At 36.0% G+C, this 15,352-nt stretch overlaps 1 protein-coding gene across 24 annotated transcripts in view; it reads right to left on the bottom strand.

Moving 5' to 3' along the window:
* MLIP (muscular LMNA interacting protein) overlaps positions 1–15,352 on the bottom strand; it is a 296,706-nt gene that overhangs the window by 28,329 nt on the left and 253,025 nt on the right. For 22 of the 24 annotated variants that reach the window (XM_082414301.1, XM_082414302.1, XM_082414297.1 and 19 more), the window contains one exon: positions 8,711–8,917. The exons of the other annotated variants lie outside the window; for them this stretch is intronic. In XM_082414301.1, coding sequence (XP_082270427.1) covers positions 8,711–8,917 — 207 coding nt within the window. The remainder of the gene's footprint in view (positions 1–8,710; positions 8,918–15,352) is intronic. 24 annotated transcript variants of the gene reach the window in all.

Here is a 15,352-nt window from a genome sequence, read left to right as displayed (position 1 = left end):
CAGAGTGAAGTAAGTCAGAAAGAGAAAAACAAATACCGCATGCTAACACATATATATGGAATCTAAAAAAAAAAAAAAATAAGGTCATGAAGAACCTAGGGGCAAGATAGGAATAAAGATGCAGACCTACTAGAGAATGGAACTGAGGATATGGGGAGGGGGAAGGGTAAGCTGGGACAAAGTGAGAGAGTGGTAGTGTATATATGGACATATATACACTACCGAACCAAATGTAAAATAGATAACTAGTGGGAAGAAGTCACACAGCACAGGGAGATCAGCTCGGTGCTTTGTGACCAGCTAGAAGTGTGGGATAGGGAGGGTGGGAGAGAGGGAGATGCAAGAGGGAAGAGATATGGGGATATATGTATATGTATAACTGATTCACTTTGTTATAAAGCAGAAACTAACCAAATAAATAAATAAATAAATAAATAAATAAATAAATAAATAAAGCTAATTAAAAAAAGAAACCCACAGAAAAAGAGTGAAGTATGTGACCCAATAGCATTTATGTAAATTTAATTATAGACACACAAAATAATAATGCAACTTTTGAAAGAAAATATACTAAAAAACAGAAACAAAAAAACACTTCAGTATAGTTGCTTAGAGGAAGAAGGAAAGCAAAGTGAAAAATCAGAATGAAAGAGAATACATATGTGAATAAATTTGGAGGGATTAAAAGTAATGAATGGGTTCTAATAAAAGAAAAAAGGCAATTTTAGATGAGAGTATTGTCCTACTAGCTATGTTGATGGATTATTTCTTTACTCCAGCACCAAAATTCTACAAATAATAGCATGTTGAAAAATATATAAAACTGGGTACTTAAGGTGGAATGTGAAAGTTCCTTTTACCAGTTGATCATGATAACAATTCTATGCTAGAGATTCTATTTTTATTGCTATTTTATAGGTAAGGAAACTAAAGAAAGAGTTTGAATTACTTTTCCATATACAGGCATAAAACAATTCATTTATTCAACAAAATTGTCCGTAACTGATGTCTTATTATAAAGTCTGCAGACGAACTTTAAGCTGTATTTCACTATAGGTATACACACTGATCAAATCAAGACACCTGCTAATGAGAATCCTCAGTAAAAATAACTGAAACCATATCATTTTAAAATATTTATTGATTGATTAAAATGGTTTGTTACATTAATACACCTATAAAATATTTACTTACAAAAAAGTTTTTTTTAAATAAAATTATTTCAAAAAATAGAAAAAGACATTGGTATACTTAAAAAAAAAATGTCTGGGAAAGATCAAGATGAATGGTTATCCTATGTAGGAGTATACATTTTCCTCTCTCTGTGGGAGACCTTAAAGTCTTTCCCTGACATCTAGCAATGGTGACAGCAGCCTGGGGGTCTGCACTAGGAGTGGGAGCAGCAGTGGTCATGACCTTGGGGAGACAGCAGTGAGCAGTGGCTTGAAGTGAGATCTTAGTACCCTGCCCAGGAATTGAACCTGGGCAGCCTGGGTGAAAAACAGGAATCCTAACTGCTAGTCCACCAGGGGACAGTGGCTGGAACTAGAGCCACCCTGGCTCTTGTCCCCCTTGAAAACAAGAATTTTTCAAGGAGACAGAAGCTGTAAAAATAGGCAAAAGTTTATTATTAGAGGCACATCACAACATGTGGGAGAGCACACAAAGAAGCAGTTTATTTAAGACAGAAGTAAGGCAGAAATACACATCCAGAGAAGAGTGCAGGTGTCCTCCTGAATGAGGAGTGCACTAGGGAGGTGATTTAAATCACTTATATAGAGCAGTTCTTCTGGGTCTTTGTTTTCCTCTGGCCAATCATCTCACTTAGTTTCCCACATCTGCCCTGGCCCAGGGACCTCTCTGATACTTGTGTGCATCTTTTAGCCAAGATGGATGCCAGTGGGGGGGGGATCCTCTGGGAGATTGGCAGCACCCAGAGGGATAACATCCCCTCCTTTTTTGACCCCCAAGGAGCCTTTCTGCACATGTGCCGTCAGGGAGGTCCCCTTGACCCCAAGAATGATAGATGTGGTCATCTTATCTCTTTACTCTAGCAGAGCTCAGCTCCTGCCATTAAATTTTTCCTTGAAGTTTCAGTTGGAGACAAGCCCCAATTTACTCAGCTTGACAAATTCCAGCTGCTCATCCCCAGAGCCCATCTACCTCCTATCTCAGTCAGGGCTGAGAAGTGTTCTGGACAGGAAGAATAGAGGTGGGAGATGAATAACTACCTCTCTCCTGCTCTGAAGGGAAAGCTAGAGTGGAAGGGACTTTTCAGAGGCTACTCCAGAGATAAGCACTGAAATATTCAAATTGAAAGTGCTGGAACCAGCCCTTACTGGGGAACCAATGGGAGGGCATGTACGTAAAGAAACCATCCATACATACTCCTCCACATACAGAAGCAGACCAGAAATAAAATGGTAAGTGGTCACAAACAAGGCTCAAGGATTTTTACAAAACTAAAGGTGAAATAAAATGGCTGGACAGTCACAAACTCAGCCCCTTAAATAATATCATTTTTGGAAACCGAAAAAGAAGATATCCTCAGAATGTCTGTGAATTTTCTCCTGGGGCTTCAAAGCTGTCTCTCTGTCAATAAAAATCTTATTCTTCCTTGTCAAACCTCTCAAGCTTTCACTGTAAATAGAGCCTTCCATAGTAGGAAATCCCAGCCTTTCTCCTGCCAGCAGATCAGGAAAGCCATCTGATGGTGACAGCTTAGTTCTGTCTCCTCCCAGTTCTAATCATCATCTGGCATGTGTTTTCTTGTTTGTTGCTGGTACAAATTGGCAGAGTAGAGACTCAGGGGAAACAAGGATAAGAAATAACATCCTTTCTCCACAGCCTATGGTTGTGCTAAATAAAAGGTCTAAAAAAAATGTAGGTGGGATAAGAAAAGAGGAAAAGGTGCACAAGGCTGAGTACTTCAGTTGGAATGTGAAAGTGGGCCAGAAGAGTTAGAATGTGGGGTAGACTAAAAAGACAGGGCTACCTCAGAGATTGTGAGAGTGGAAGACAGAATAAATGAGGCAGAGGCTGGAGAAAAGGTTAGACGTTTGGGAGAGCGATAAACTCCCCACAGATGCACGTTATATGCATGTAGGTTTTCTCACCTGAGGGTCAAGAAAGTAGCTGAGACCCCACGGTGATGTATTAATGGGGCCAGAGAAGAGTAGTTTTTCTAAATGAACTGAATTCTTAAAAACAGAGAGTGGATGGCACTAGACCTAAACGCAAAAGATGTGTTGTGGGTGGTACTTTATTAGCTTTGAAGATAAACATTTTTTTTTTTTTTTTTTTTTTTAAACATTTTTAAATGCGTTGCAAAATGGAGGAAAAATTGACAAATGACTCTAGATGAGAGACAATTTTAAGATAGTAACCCCACACACCCAGACACAAATTCCTTGATACCCTTTATTGTTTCAGCAGTTATAGGTAGCAAAGCATAATTATCAAAAATAAAGAAAATTCTCTTTATTTCTGATAGCCAAAGTTTTGGTTTTCAGGATCCCGGACTTCAAATTTAGATCAGAAACATGGTATGTATGGATATATATTTTATAAATCATGGAACCACATGTGTCATCTCAGACCCTGACATTTTAATACCAGCCTCTCAACTTTAAAGAACCTGTCCCTGCTTCTCTTGGCCTGAGGGCTCTTTCTGGGGAGGAATGCTCCCCTCCCCCACCTCAGATTGTCCAACTCTGAGTTGTCTGCTCTCCACTGGCTCCCAGAATCCCTTGGGAAACTCAAGCTCCAGTTACCTACAGTGGCACCTTGCTTGGTGATATACCCTTTATTTTACCCTTGTCTCAGTCTCCACTCCCTTAATTGCTATTCCTTGGAACCTTCCAAATTAACTACTAATATATGAATCCTTTTCTCAGGGAAATCCAAACCAAGATATGACTGATTCTCATTATTTGCAGTAGTTCTGACCTATAAAATAACTACAACCATGGAATTAGCAAATCCTGAACCATGGCTCTGAGACGAAATACAGGATTGGGTTCCTGTGAGCTTCTAATTATATTTTCATCAGCCAATCAGACATCACTTTGTTTACCTTGTCTTCTGTTTAAAGACATCTGATTTAATATATATTATTGATTCATTAACACTGAACTCACAGCTAACAGCACCATAACTCATGCCTGAAGGAAGCTTACCTGACATGCACATTTTCTCTGTAAGGCACATCACAACATTCTTGCATTTGAAACACTAGACAGCACTGCAGCACTAGGCTTAGGGGCCATTTAAAATAGCAAAATCGCCAACAAAAACACACAGTAATTCCAAACACGTGGGACCAGATGGTCCGTGAAAAGAACCATTACTTATAACGTAAGAAAAACAAAACAAAACATCGCCTTGTTCACCTCAGCTGGGAACATGTGCACAGGTCAATCAAGTTTTCCACAGTTCCCACATGTCCACACATCACCACAGAAGTGCAATGAGTACTGACTTTTTAGTGAGTAGGCAAATTCACAAATATGGAATCTTGTGGAGTTCCCTATGACAAAGGGGGCAGGAACAGAAGAGGAGAGAATATGTAGAGTATCTAAGCTGATGGTTCTGAGATGGCCTCAGAATTTATCTGCTCCCAGCATGTAGGTAACAATAGCAATACATGCTATAGATGCTCCCATACATGCTATAGATGTTCAGGATTAGCTGACCTAGATCCAATGAAGTCATGTCGTGCAGGTGAAGAAAGAAGGATGCAGTGATGTATTATAGGATTGATGGTCATGTACCAGACAGAACTGAGGACACCCCAAAGGATATCAGCATCCACATATAGCAGAGGAAGGTCAGAGACCTCCTGCCTCCACCTATGCTTCTATGCCAAGGAGCTCCATAAGCTCGCAGGAAATTGGATGCAGCCCTCAAAAAAGGGAGATCCTCAATTGACTGAAATTGTACTGCATGTACTCATAAATCCATAAATTGACTCAGATTCAGTTTCTGCTTTAAATAGAAATAATCCAAAATATTCAAGCATCTTGTGCTCCTAGTGAATAAGTTGGGTCATTTTAGGATCTGTTCATCATTAACACATATTTGTTGCTCTACCTATAATGTGAAAAATACCGTATTAAGCATGTCATGTCCTAGATAGACACGAAAACAATCACAACAAATAAATACATTGTAACCTTTAATACGCATGAGATACCTTGGTACAGGCAAGGGTTATAGAAATTGAAAGGAGAAAAATATCACTTTGAGTGTTGATACAGGAGGAAACTTCACAGAGGAGGAAGAATTATTGGACTAGGTCATAAAGTATGAGAACGGTTTGCATAAGTAAGGTGAAAAGCAGGAAGGTATTTTATGTGAGGAGAATGCGTGAGCAAGTTGAACACTAAGAAGGTCCCAAGGCATGCCTGGAGGAAAGTAAGTAGATTAGTTAAGGAAAGTGGAATAATAATAAAAAGTAGTAAGAGATAACATGACAGGCATAACAAAAGAAGAATCCATTCAACTTGGTGAGTGACTAGCTATCAGGACAAAGCAGAAAAAGCATACTAGATGAATCGAGTTTCGCCTCTGAGACTGAGTATCATGGTATTAATGACAGAAGCAGGGAAGCCAGAACAGAATTGGTTTGAGACAACATGAATGATGAGTCTGAGTTGACAACATGGCACCCTGGGGGAACTGACAAGCAAGCATCTGAAGGTATAAAACTGGATCTCAGAGGAGAAGCAGAATTGGACATGTATATTTGAGGATTATCAGTACAATAAGATCATCCCAGAAGCCTGTGAGTAGGTGAATATCTGAAGTGAGGCAGTTAGAGAGAAGAGGTAGAGGAGGACATGTCCACCAAAAAAACAAAGAAGGAACAGTCAGGGAGTTGAAATGTACATATTATCCCAAGAGCAGAATGATGACAGAGATTCAAGAGTGAATGATCAATGGTGTCAATTGCTAAAAGGCATAAAAGAGATAGAAGACTCAGAAAATTCAGCTGAGTGCATTGACAAGCAGTTTACCCTTGAGAGAGAAATTTCAGTAGAGTGGTTGAGGTGAAGGACAAAATGCCTTCAAGAATGAATTAAAGAGTGAGTTTACAGAAGACGGATGGCTACTGATCACTTTGAGAGAAAGTCTTGAAATTACTAGGTTTGTAGCATCAGCAAGGAAAAGGAAGGGGAAGTATTCATTTTATTTTGTGTTTTGAAGTTTCTGCATACAAAGAGGATGGGTTCAATGGAAAAACAACAAATGAAGATGTAAGACAGTGATAGCAATGACAATTCAGGAAGGCTTATTAATACGAAGACCTAAATCTTATATGGTTCTTGTTATGTCCCAGGCACTATTCTAAGTGCTTTATACATATTAGTCCATCTTAATCTCATAATATTCTATTAAGACAGTACTATTATCATCCTCACTTGCCCACTATCACCATCTGGAAGGAGTGGGGTCAAGAAATGAAATCAGATGGACTGACTAAAGACACCATGCTCTTATCCACTGGGCTATGTTAGTTATAAGGGTTAAAGAAGGAAATAAGAGTAATGACTCCCTTCATGAGACAGGGGAAAGAGAGGAAATACTGGTTTAACCACAATAACAGGGAAAGCACCTGAGCATCTTCATATATGATAGGACATCATATGAAGTTCATCATATGAACTAATGAAAGTAAGAGAAGAGAGCAGGGATTAGTGTAAGTATTTAGGACAAGAGAGGAACACACAGTACAGATGCAACAGAAGAACAAAACCTGTCAAACATCTTCTGTAGCCCCAGTTGATAAGGGAGCCTCAGAGGCAGTTATGTAAGGTCAAGTTCAGTGTGGATCTCTGGGGGAGGGGAGGGAAGGGAAGGTTTGAGTTTGGAGATGAGCCCAGCAGATAAAGCTGCGAAGTGAGATCTGGGAAGGATGTTAGGATATTGGAGAGAAGTTAATTTAAATGACAGTTATGTTTTACAATTTCAGACAAGAAGCTAGTTTCAGTACAAAAGAAACACAAACCTTGATAACTTGGTATGCTATTGGCTGAATATTTACAACACAGTGTTTGTAAACATTGATATCAAATTGAGTAAAATTCATACATTTTAATAGGAGCAATTAAAATACAAAACTAAGCAACTGAATCTTCCATCAAGAAATGTTGTCTAACTACAACATCATCATCATCATCATTATTATTATTTCAGATGTGAAAGCATCAATAAATCTCAGACACTGAGAGCTGAAATCTATTGTGAAGTTTGTGTAGACTGAAAATAGTTGTCTAGCCTCAAATGGCTTTTATATATTGTTCTTCACAGCCTGACCAAGCAAAGGCTAAATTATGAATGAAATACTGACTCTACCTTTGCTGAATGTCTCCAGAAAACACCACTAAAAATGTCAAAAGAAGAGCTATTTGAAGCAATTGATATCTATAAAATACAATTATAATCCTATCATAGATGATAATTTATATAAGAAAATGGTTGTTATTATCAGAATTTTTAACTCTATTTAATAGCTAAATGGATGTCATAGATGTTGGCTAGTACTAAAAGAGGGAGAATTACAGATAATATAAAATCATTTTAAAATATCATACTCTCCCTGAAATACTTTTTTCTAGACCTAGAATGAGAAGCAACCAAAGGTCATACAAATGTCATCCTGAACTTTGCCTAAAAACATTTGTTTTGCAGAAAACAGATGCTCTAAAAATTTAATTCAGGGTTGACAACTCAGTCATGATAAGTGTTATTAAATATAAAAAGATAGTTTTTCCTCATATAATTATGTTCACTTTTTAGATGATTCTTTGTGTTTAGACTGGGTTTATGAACATTTTTTTAATGCTTTAAGGCCCAAGGAATATTGTTCAACTACATATGCCCTTGATTGATTTCCAAGTATAGAGGTGTATTTCATTACATATAGAGGATTTGCAGAACAAATGTTTTAAAACAAGATTTTGCATTTTAGAAAAAGATTTAATCGCAGGTTGATTTTGACTAGTCAATTCTTTTAGAAAAGTTTCAAGGTCTGAGAGTCTGTGTTAAGCCAGAAGGTCTTTATGGTGATGCTCAGAAGAGCAAAGGATGCTTATACATAAGCCTCATGTGCTATTGGCTGCTTGCTTCTAATAGAATATTTATGGTTACATTCCAAAGCCAACTATAAGTATTTTTGCTTTTTAAAAAATATATATACATATTTTTTAGGTACTGAACACCTCATTACTTGTTACATATCCCATCACTATACATTATGAAGCAGACAGATACATTTTAAAATAAAATATTAATATTATATTGCAGATATCTGCAGAAATTCTAATTATTTCTTTGCCCACTGACTGCAATTATAAATGCTTCCTCATCAAGTCATTGTCATTTTAAGAAGCTTTTTAAGAACGTTGAACTAAGACTAGAAGGTAAATTAATAATGGCATCTTTTAAGGTTTTGAAACATGTCTTGGCATTTCCACCTTGGGATTAGAACATGAAACAGTGAGCAATGCGCATTAGGAAATGACTTTTAAAGGAAACATAAATATTTCATAATTCCCCAAGGTTAATTATTATCTTTTTTTAAGGACATGTGTCTTCACACAAATATTTAACATTCTTAATATATTTAAACATTCTTAATATATGTTTCCTCCACATATAAGTTTCAAAATTAAGCATGAAGAAGGTTCACAGCACAGGGCATTCTCACCTTATTATATGCGTTGTGACTAGACAGGGTGTGAGAATTCTCCTGTTCATCACTCAGGGAGAAGGAGGACAAGTGACTGAAGGGTCCTGGGGTAAGACAGTCAGCGTGTGGGAGGGTCTGTGGATGCATCAGAGACTTAGCAGGAGGATGGAGTTTAGTTTGATATAAAGGATGGAGAGAAACAGGCTTGGGAGGGACAGGCACATCCTGGGAAGAAGAAAGGCATAAAGAGGATGTTAGTGGGCAAAGGTCAAGCTCACCTGGAATTAAGTCTAAGTATTATAGACGTTGCATCAGAATCTTTCACTAGTTGGAAGAAAACCTCCCGTCATATTCTGGATCCTCACAAGACTCCTGCATTATCTGTCTCTTCCAGTAATTCCCGTTGGTTGCCCATCTCCAGCCTCTCCTGCAGAATTGATCAAGTGCCCACAGAGTCTTCCAACAGGGCCATGTTTGTTTGTTTAAGGAAGGAGAGAGCTCATCCCAAAGTGGGGAGGATGGGACTAGAAGAATGTTCATTGAAGAGGTAGTAACAGTGGAAATTAATTTAAAGGTGCTTGTGATTTGGTCTAGAAGAAACTGGGTGCAGAAAGGGGGAGGGCATCATAGAGGGTATCAACTCATTGTATAATTCATGGTGCCACGAGTTTCTGGTTGGGCTGAGTATGGGGAAGGGCTCAGGAAGAGGTGAGTCTAGAAAGAATGAACGAAGGTGTCCATTCCAGGCAGTGTGTTACTTTGGAAAGAAACTGGAGAACAAACAGACGTGCTCAAATGTAGAGGGGAAAGGTAATGAGGTCTTAACTAGAGATGGTCTTTCCATCCCCTGGAAAGGGATGCCTGCCTGAGGAAGTCTTTGAGAAAGTAAGAGCTACTAGATGAGGCCTTGAATTATGTGAACAGAACAAGGAAATCACAAGAGGGAAGTCCTGAATCTACAAAGAAAACTCACAAGAAAGGCCTATATATATATATACGCATCATAAAAGAAAAGGGCTACTATTTTGCAGATCTTTTTTAAGCACCTCTTATATTCCTGAAATTTTTAATGTAAGATAATAAATTGACAGTGATTATCCTACAGTAAAACCTCTTAGGGGATAAACCTTCTAAAATAAAACCTGTTTTATTCACCTTTGAGACCTCAGCATCAAGCATAATGCCTAATAGAGCAGATGTTTAATGCAGTAACAATTGAATTTTCAAAGGAATATAATATTTTCAATGAGGTCAAGAATGCCATTAGTAATGAATGAATGTGTTTGGCTTTGTGTGAAATGGAAATTCAGTACAAAATAATGCACATTGCTCAAAATGACATTCAGCTAAACAGGTAAATTCAACTTTTAAGACTATACAATTAATATTTCTTTTCATGTAAGCTGAATTGATTTTGCCAAAGCCATGTATTTTTAAGCCACTGACGGGTTTTCTAAAATTTATGCTGAATGTATTTGCTGTATCAGTAGATGCCCCCACAATGGGTTCAAACTTACTTTAAAAACTTACTTCAAAACTTACTTTAAAAAACTCTTGGAAAATTTTAAGCAGGTTAGAAAGTTAAATTCTCGGGTTTTTAAGTTTGTAAAACTGAGGGGTTTTAACCTTATGTACCTTGAAAATGTGACTAAAAGTGTTTTATTTTATTAGTTTCTTGTTTGTGCTTCAAGTGTTTATTTTATATATCAAGCAATTACAAATATACATTCTCATTTCACACACACAGACTACAAACATACACTTATTAAAAAGATAGCATCCTATATACAGTGTTCTGCATCTTATTTGTTTGAGGCTTTTTTTTTTTCCACTTGATTACAGTTTTGGAACATTTCTATATCAGTACATGAAAGCTATGGATTCCCTATAACACACATTACTGAGTTATCTCACTGATGATAATCATCATTCAGTGATTCTCTTGGAAGTCCCAGGTATATCACCTAAAATATTAAATCACCTAACACAGTCATAAATTTATCTCTTCTTTGCCAGTTTTTATACTTTTCAGGACTTTCTTTTGTCTAATCTCATTGGCTATTGCCTCTAACATTATTATTATTAAATAATAGTCACGTTAATGTGCAATATAATGGAAGGGTTGTAGTATTTGCCTACTAAAGATGGCTTTTAGATTAAAATGTATTCTAATTGTGTTTTATTTCTCAATCAACTATTTCATTATTTTATCAACAACTAATTAATCAGTGTGGAAAAGGATTAATATGAAAATTGAGTAGTAAGCACAAAGACTAGCTGTGTAAGAAAAAGACAGCATTGTTATTGATAGTTGACAGTGCCTAGGAAGAGGAGCTGAACAGTCTCTGGTTTATAGTCTGGCTTCAGCTTTTTTTGTTTTCCTTGAATGTTTTTTAAAAATTTATTTATTTATCTTTATTGAAGTATAGTTGATTTACAATATCGTGTTAGTTTGGGAGGACAGCAAAATGATTCAGTTATACATACATATATCTATTTTTTTCAGATTCTTTTCCCTTATAGGTTATTACAAAACACTGAGTATAGTTCCCTGTGCTATAATGTAGGTCCTAGCTGTTTATCTCTTTTATATACAGTAGTGTGTATATGTTAATGTCAAACTCCTAATTTATCCCTCCCCCCACCTTGTCCCTTTGGTAAAGTTTGTTTTCTATATCTGTGGGTCTGTTTCTCTTTTGTATATAAGTTCATTTGTATCATTTTTCTCGGATGGTTCAAGAATCCATTGTGAGAATGTCAGGAGGCAGCCTGTAGTGATCTAGAGGAATCCAAGAGTTCCTTATAGGGAGCAATCTAACCAAGGTCTAACCAATCCAGAGGGAAAAGTTTGAAGAGGGTGTGCTGCTCTGTGTTCTACGCTTCTAAGCTCTCTGGGCTAACCTCCATCTCTCAGGAGTCAGTCAAACCTGAACACTTCTGTAGGGTCAGATGGTATCAGCTATTCCAGGCAGCTGGGCAGGGAGGAGAGAGCAGAATTTTATCAGCATTTGCACAGGCCAAAGAGAGCTAAGAATCTTGGACAAGCTCACTTGAGCACTGACTGTGGTCAGGACTGTACAAAGCAGAAAGGACCCTTGGTGGTGACAGCCTCTACAGGTATGTCACTGGCGGCACGTTTTCCAATCTGTGCTGCTCGTCTTCTATGCTTTGTGTAGGTTGTTATCCTGCGATTCTTTTTACCGTCGTCCTGGGAATTTGCTTCGCTTTTCTCTTGTGTTTGATCTCCTGTTTCCGGTAGCCCATGTTTTTTTCTTTTCCATGTTTCTTCTCATTCACTGGGCCTTAAAAGAGCTTCCTGGGATAATGGAATTTGGGAAGCCAATTTTTGACACCTTGCATGTTGAAAATTTTGCTCTGTCCTTGCATAATTTTTTGGACTAAATCATTTAATTTTTTTGGATTAAATCATTTAATATTTAAAATTAAATCCAAAATTCTAAGTTGCAAAATAATTTCCTTCAGAATTTTGAAAGTATTGTTACACTGTAATAGTGTTATTAAACTGTTACTATTTTACACACCTTTTTCAAAAACATATTTTTTATGTATGATTTCTACAGCTTTTCTGTTTTACTGTTATTTTTGTCAATTCTTATCAGTTCCTTTCTTTTACTTTTCTTATGTGCAGGAGATCTTACTGTTCTTTAATTTTCCAAATTGAATATTTAATTGATTTATTTTTATTCTCTTATTCATTAAACATATTTAGAGTTATAAATTTTCTTCCAAGGGCTATTTTAACTATATTCCATAAGTTATAATAGATGATTTTTTCATTGTCTTTTTCTCCAAATAGAAATTTTATTTTGAATTTCCCCTTTAATAAAATAATTTGTTAAAGAGCAAATTTTTCAACATACAGATGGCAGGGACTTTTTGTGTTTTCTAAATTTGTTATTAATTTATAAATTTTTTGTGATCAGAGAAATTTCTCTGTATTATTTTTATCTTGGCAGTTAATAGTTTTTTTTATTGAGGTAGAGTTGATTTACAATATTATATAAATTTTAGGTGTACAACATTGTGATTCACAATTTTAAAGATTATACTACATTTATAGTTATTATAAAATATTGGCTATATTCCCTGTGCTCAACAATGTATCTTTGTAGCTTATTTATTTTATACATAGTAGTTTGTACTCTTAATCCCCTACCCGTATCTTGTATGACTTTTATCATGGCAACTAAAAGCTTTTCCTTTGGGGCCTAATCTCAATACATGGTTGGGTTTTGTGAAGAGTCCACAGATATGCAAAAGAATAGTTTTTGTTTTGGCTTGGTTTTTTTGCAGGATACAGAGCCCAACTACATATATATTAATTCAATTTACTTTAGAGGATCTATTTATACCTACTGTCCTATGTAATCTATCAAAAACTATAAAATGAGTTAAAGTATTTTACCACAAATATATTTTCACTTTTTCTCATCCTATCTCTTGCTTTTGCCTTATGAGCATTGATGTTATATTTTAATGTTTAGATACTCTAATGATTGTATTTTCCATGTAAAGTTTATCCTTTAGCATATAAGGGGGTCTTGTTTGTCTTGTTTAAGGAAATTTTGGTCTGAATTCAACTTTCCCATTCTGAACATTATAACCTCTCCTTTCTTTTTGTTTGTAGCACCTAGAACACTTTGTTATCCTCAGCTGTTCTCAATCACTTGGTTTAACAGTCCCAGCTTAAAGACTGCTTTTGTTTGTTATCTAATCTAGGAAGCTTTTCTTTTCCCTTTTTTAAAAATGTATTTATCTCCATAGTAAAGGAATCTTTCCTAGACCATAAATTTTTGCAAGAGGTTCATATGAGGAAGGGACCACTGCCTGAGATTGTCTTTGTGCTCCAAAGATACAGGCTTTGGGGTGTGAGTCTGTTTAGTCTTTATTTTTCCTCAAACAATGAAGACTGTCAGCTATACAGTATTTTACATAGCAACTTATCTGTGTCCAGGCTGTCACAGAAAGAGAGAGCCTCCTGCAAATATGACTTCTTCTGTGTTTCACTCTATAGCCTTACCTCCTCTGCTTCCTAGAACAAAATCAGTTCAGGGATCTTCTGTTGCCAACATATGCACCCATTCAAACACAAGGGATTGGGGGTTTGCATGTTAAGGTGTATCCCACACATCCAAGATGGGTATTTTCCCAAAGAACAGTGATTTCATTAAATTCACTTATTTTAGAGAATAAAATATATTCTGACTTATTTCTGGCTTATTTTTCCTTTAAGTCTGAAAAAATGATTTTATTAAAGTCACTTATTTTAGAAAATAAAATATGTGCTGAATTATTTTTCCAAAAAGTCTGAAAAAAAAGTCACTCAAATATTTCATATTTAGAACTCAAATGCTATAAATTGAGAATATTTTTAAATTTATACTTTGATCCAGCTGCATAATAAAATTCCAATATAATGAAATTTGCTTATTCTTACTATTTCAAATCTTCAGTGGCATTTTCTATGCATTTTCTAATGGTATTTGATACAAAGGAATGAATTTCAGTTCACCCTTCTTTTGTTTTCTATGTATTATATTATGATGTTTACTATAGCAGGAAGAACACATGTACCCCCAATTAAATTGTGTTTTCAATTTTTCCCTTATTAAGATTCCTCATAAAAGACTCCCAACATTTACTTAAGCAAAACTTTAAAAATTTTAATATTGAGTACTCTTTGTCTTTAAACATTCCTGAAAATTGAACATCATTTCCAAGCCCCAGATGCCTACTTTGGAAATGCCTTACGAATTATGATGTCATAATACAATTTTTAGTTAAAATTCAAGGCAAAAATATAAGGTTAGGGTTAGGTATGTTAATAATGAAAGTAGTTATGAAACAGAAACAGACTCACAGACATAGAGAACAGACTTGTGTTTGCCAAGGGTGGGAGGCGGGGGAGAGGAATGCATTGGGAGTTTGGGATTAGAAGATACAAACTATTATATGTAGGATGGATGAACAACAAGGTCCTACTGTATATAGAACAGGGAACTATATTCAATATGCTGTGATAAACCATAATGAAAAAGAATATGAAGAAGAATATAGTGTATAACTGAATCACTTTGCTGTACAGCAGAAATTAACACAAAATTGTAAATCAACTATACTTCAATAAAATTTAAAAAAATAATGAAAGCAGATATAAAATCTTATTGCAAATAATTTCAAAAATTTCAAAAACTTAGCCTACTTCTTGTCAAATTCCAGTAAGTTAACACTGATAAATATACAACTTATATTAATGGCTGATAACATGCTTATCTAGACCTAGGTGTTATGTGATGACCTCTGTCATTTCTTATTGTTTATGTCTATATGAATAGGGGAATATTCAATCTAGATTATTTTGCAGGAGTTTTTTTAGTAAAGTTATCTTCTCACTCTCTGAAGATTATTTTAGTCAAAAATAATTGAAATGATAAGTCATATACCCAGTTGGGCACATGAATGGCGATAGGGTGCAACAGGCTTAAGGAATAGCCAACTGAGGACTCTTTGCACCAAGTTTGAGAGCCACGACCCTTTTTTTTCCCCTCAGGACTATACTTATTAGATTCTTGTAGTTGAAAGACTCTCAGTGATGGTGGAAAGTAGGGGATGGGGCAAGAGAACCTTACTGAGGAAATC

The sequence above is a fragment of the Balaenoptera physalus genome (assembly GCF_965194825.1).
Source record: "Balaenoptera physalus genome assembly, chromosome: 11".
NCBI classification, from domain to species: Eukaryota; Metazoa; Chordata; class Mammalia; order Artiodactyla; family Balaenopteridae; genus Balaenoptera; species Balaenoptera physalus.
Note: the sequence above shows the minus strand (reverse complement) of the source record. Positions and strands in the feature narration are given on the sequence as shown.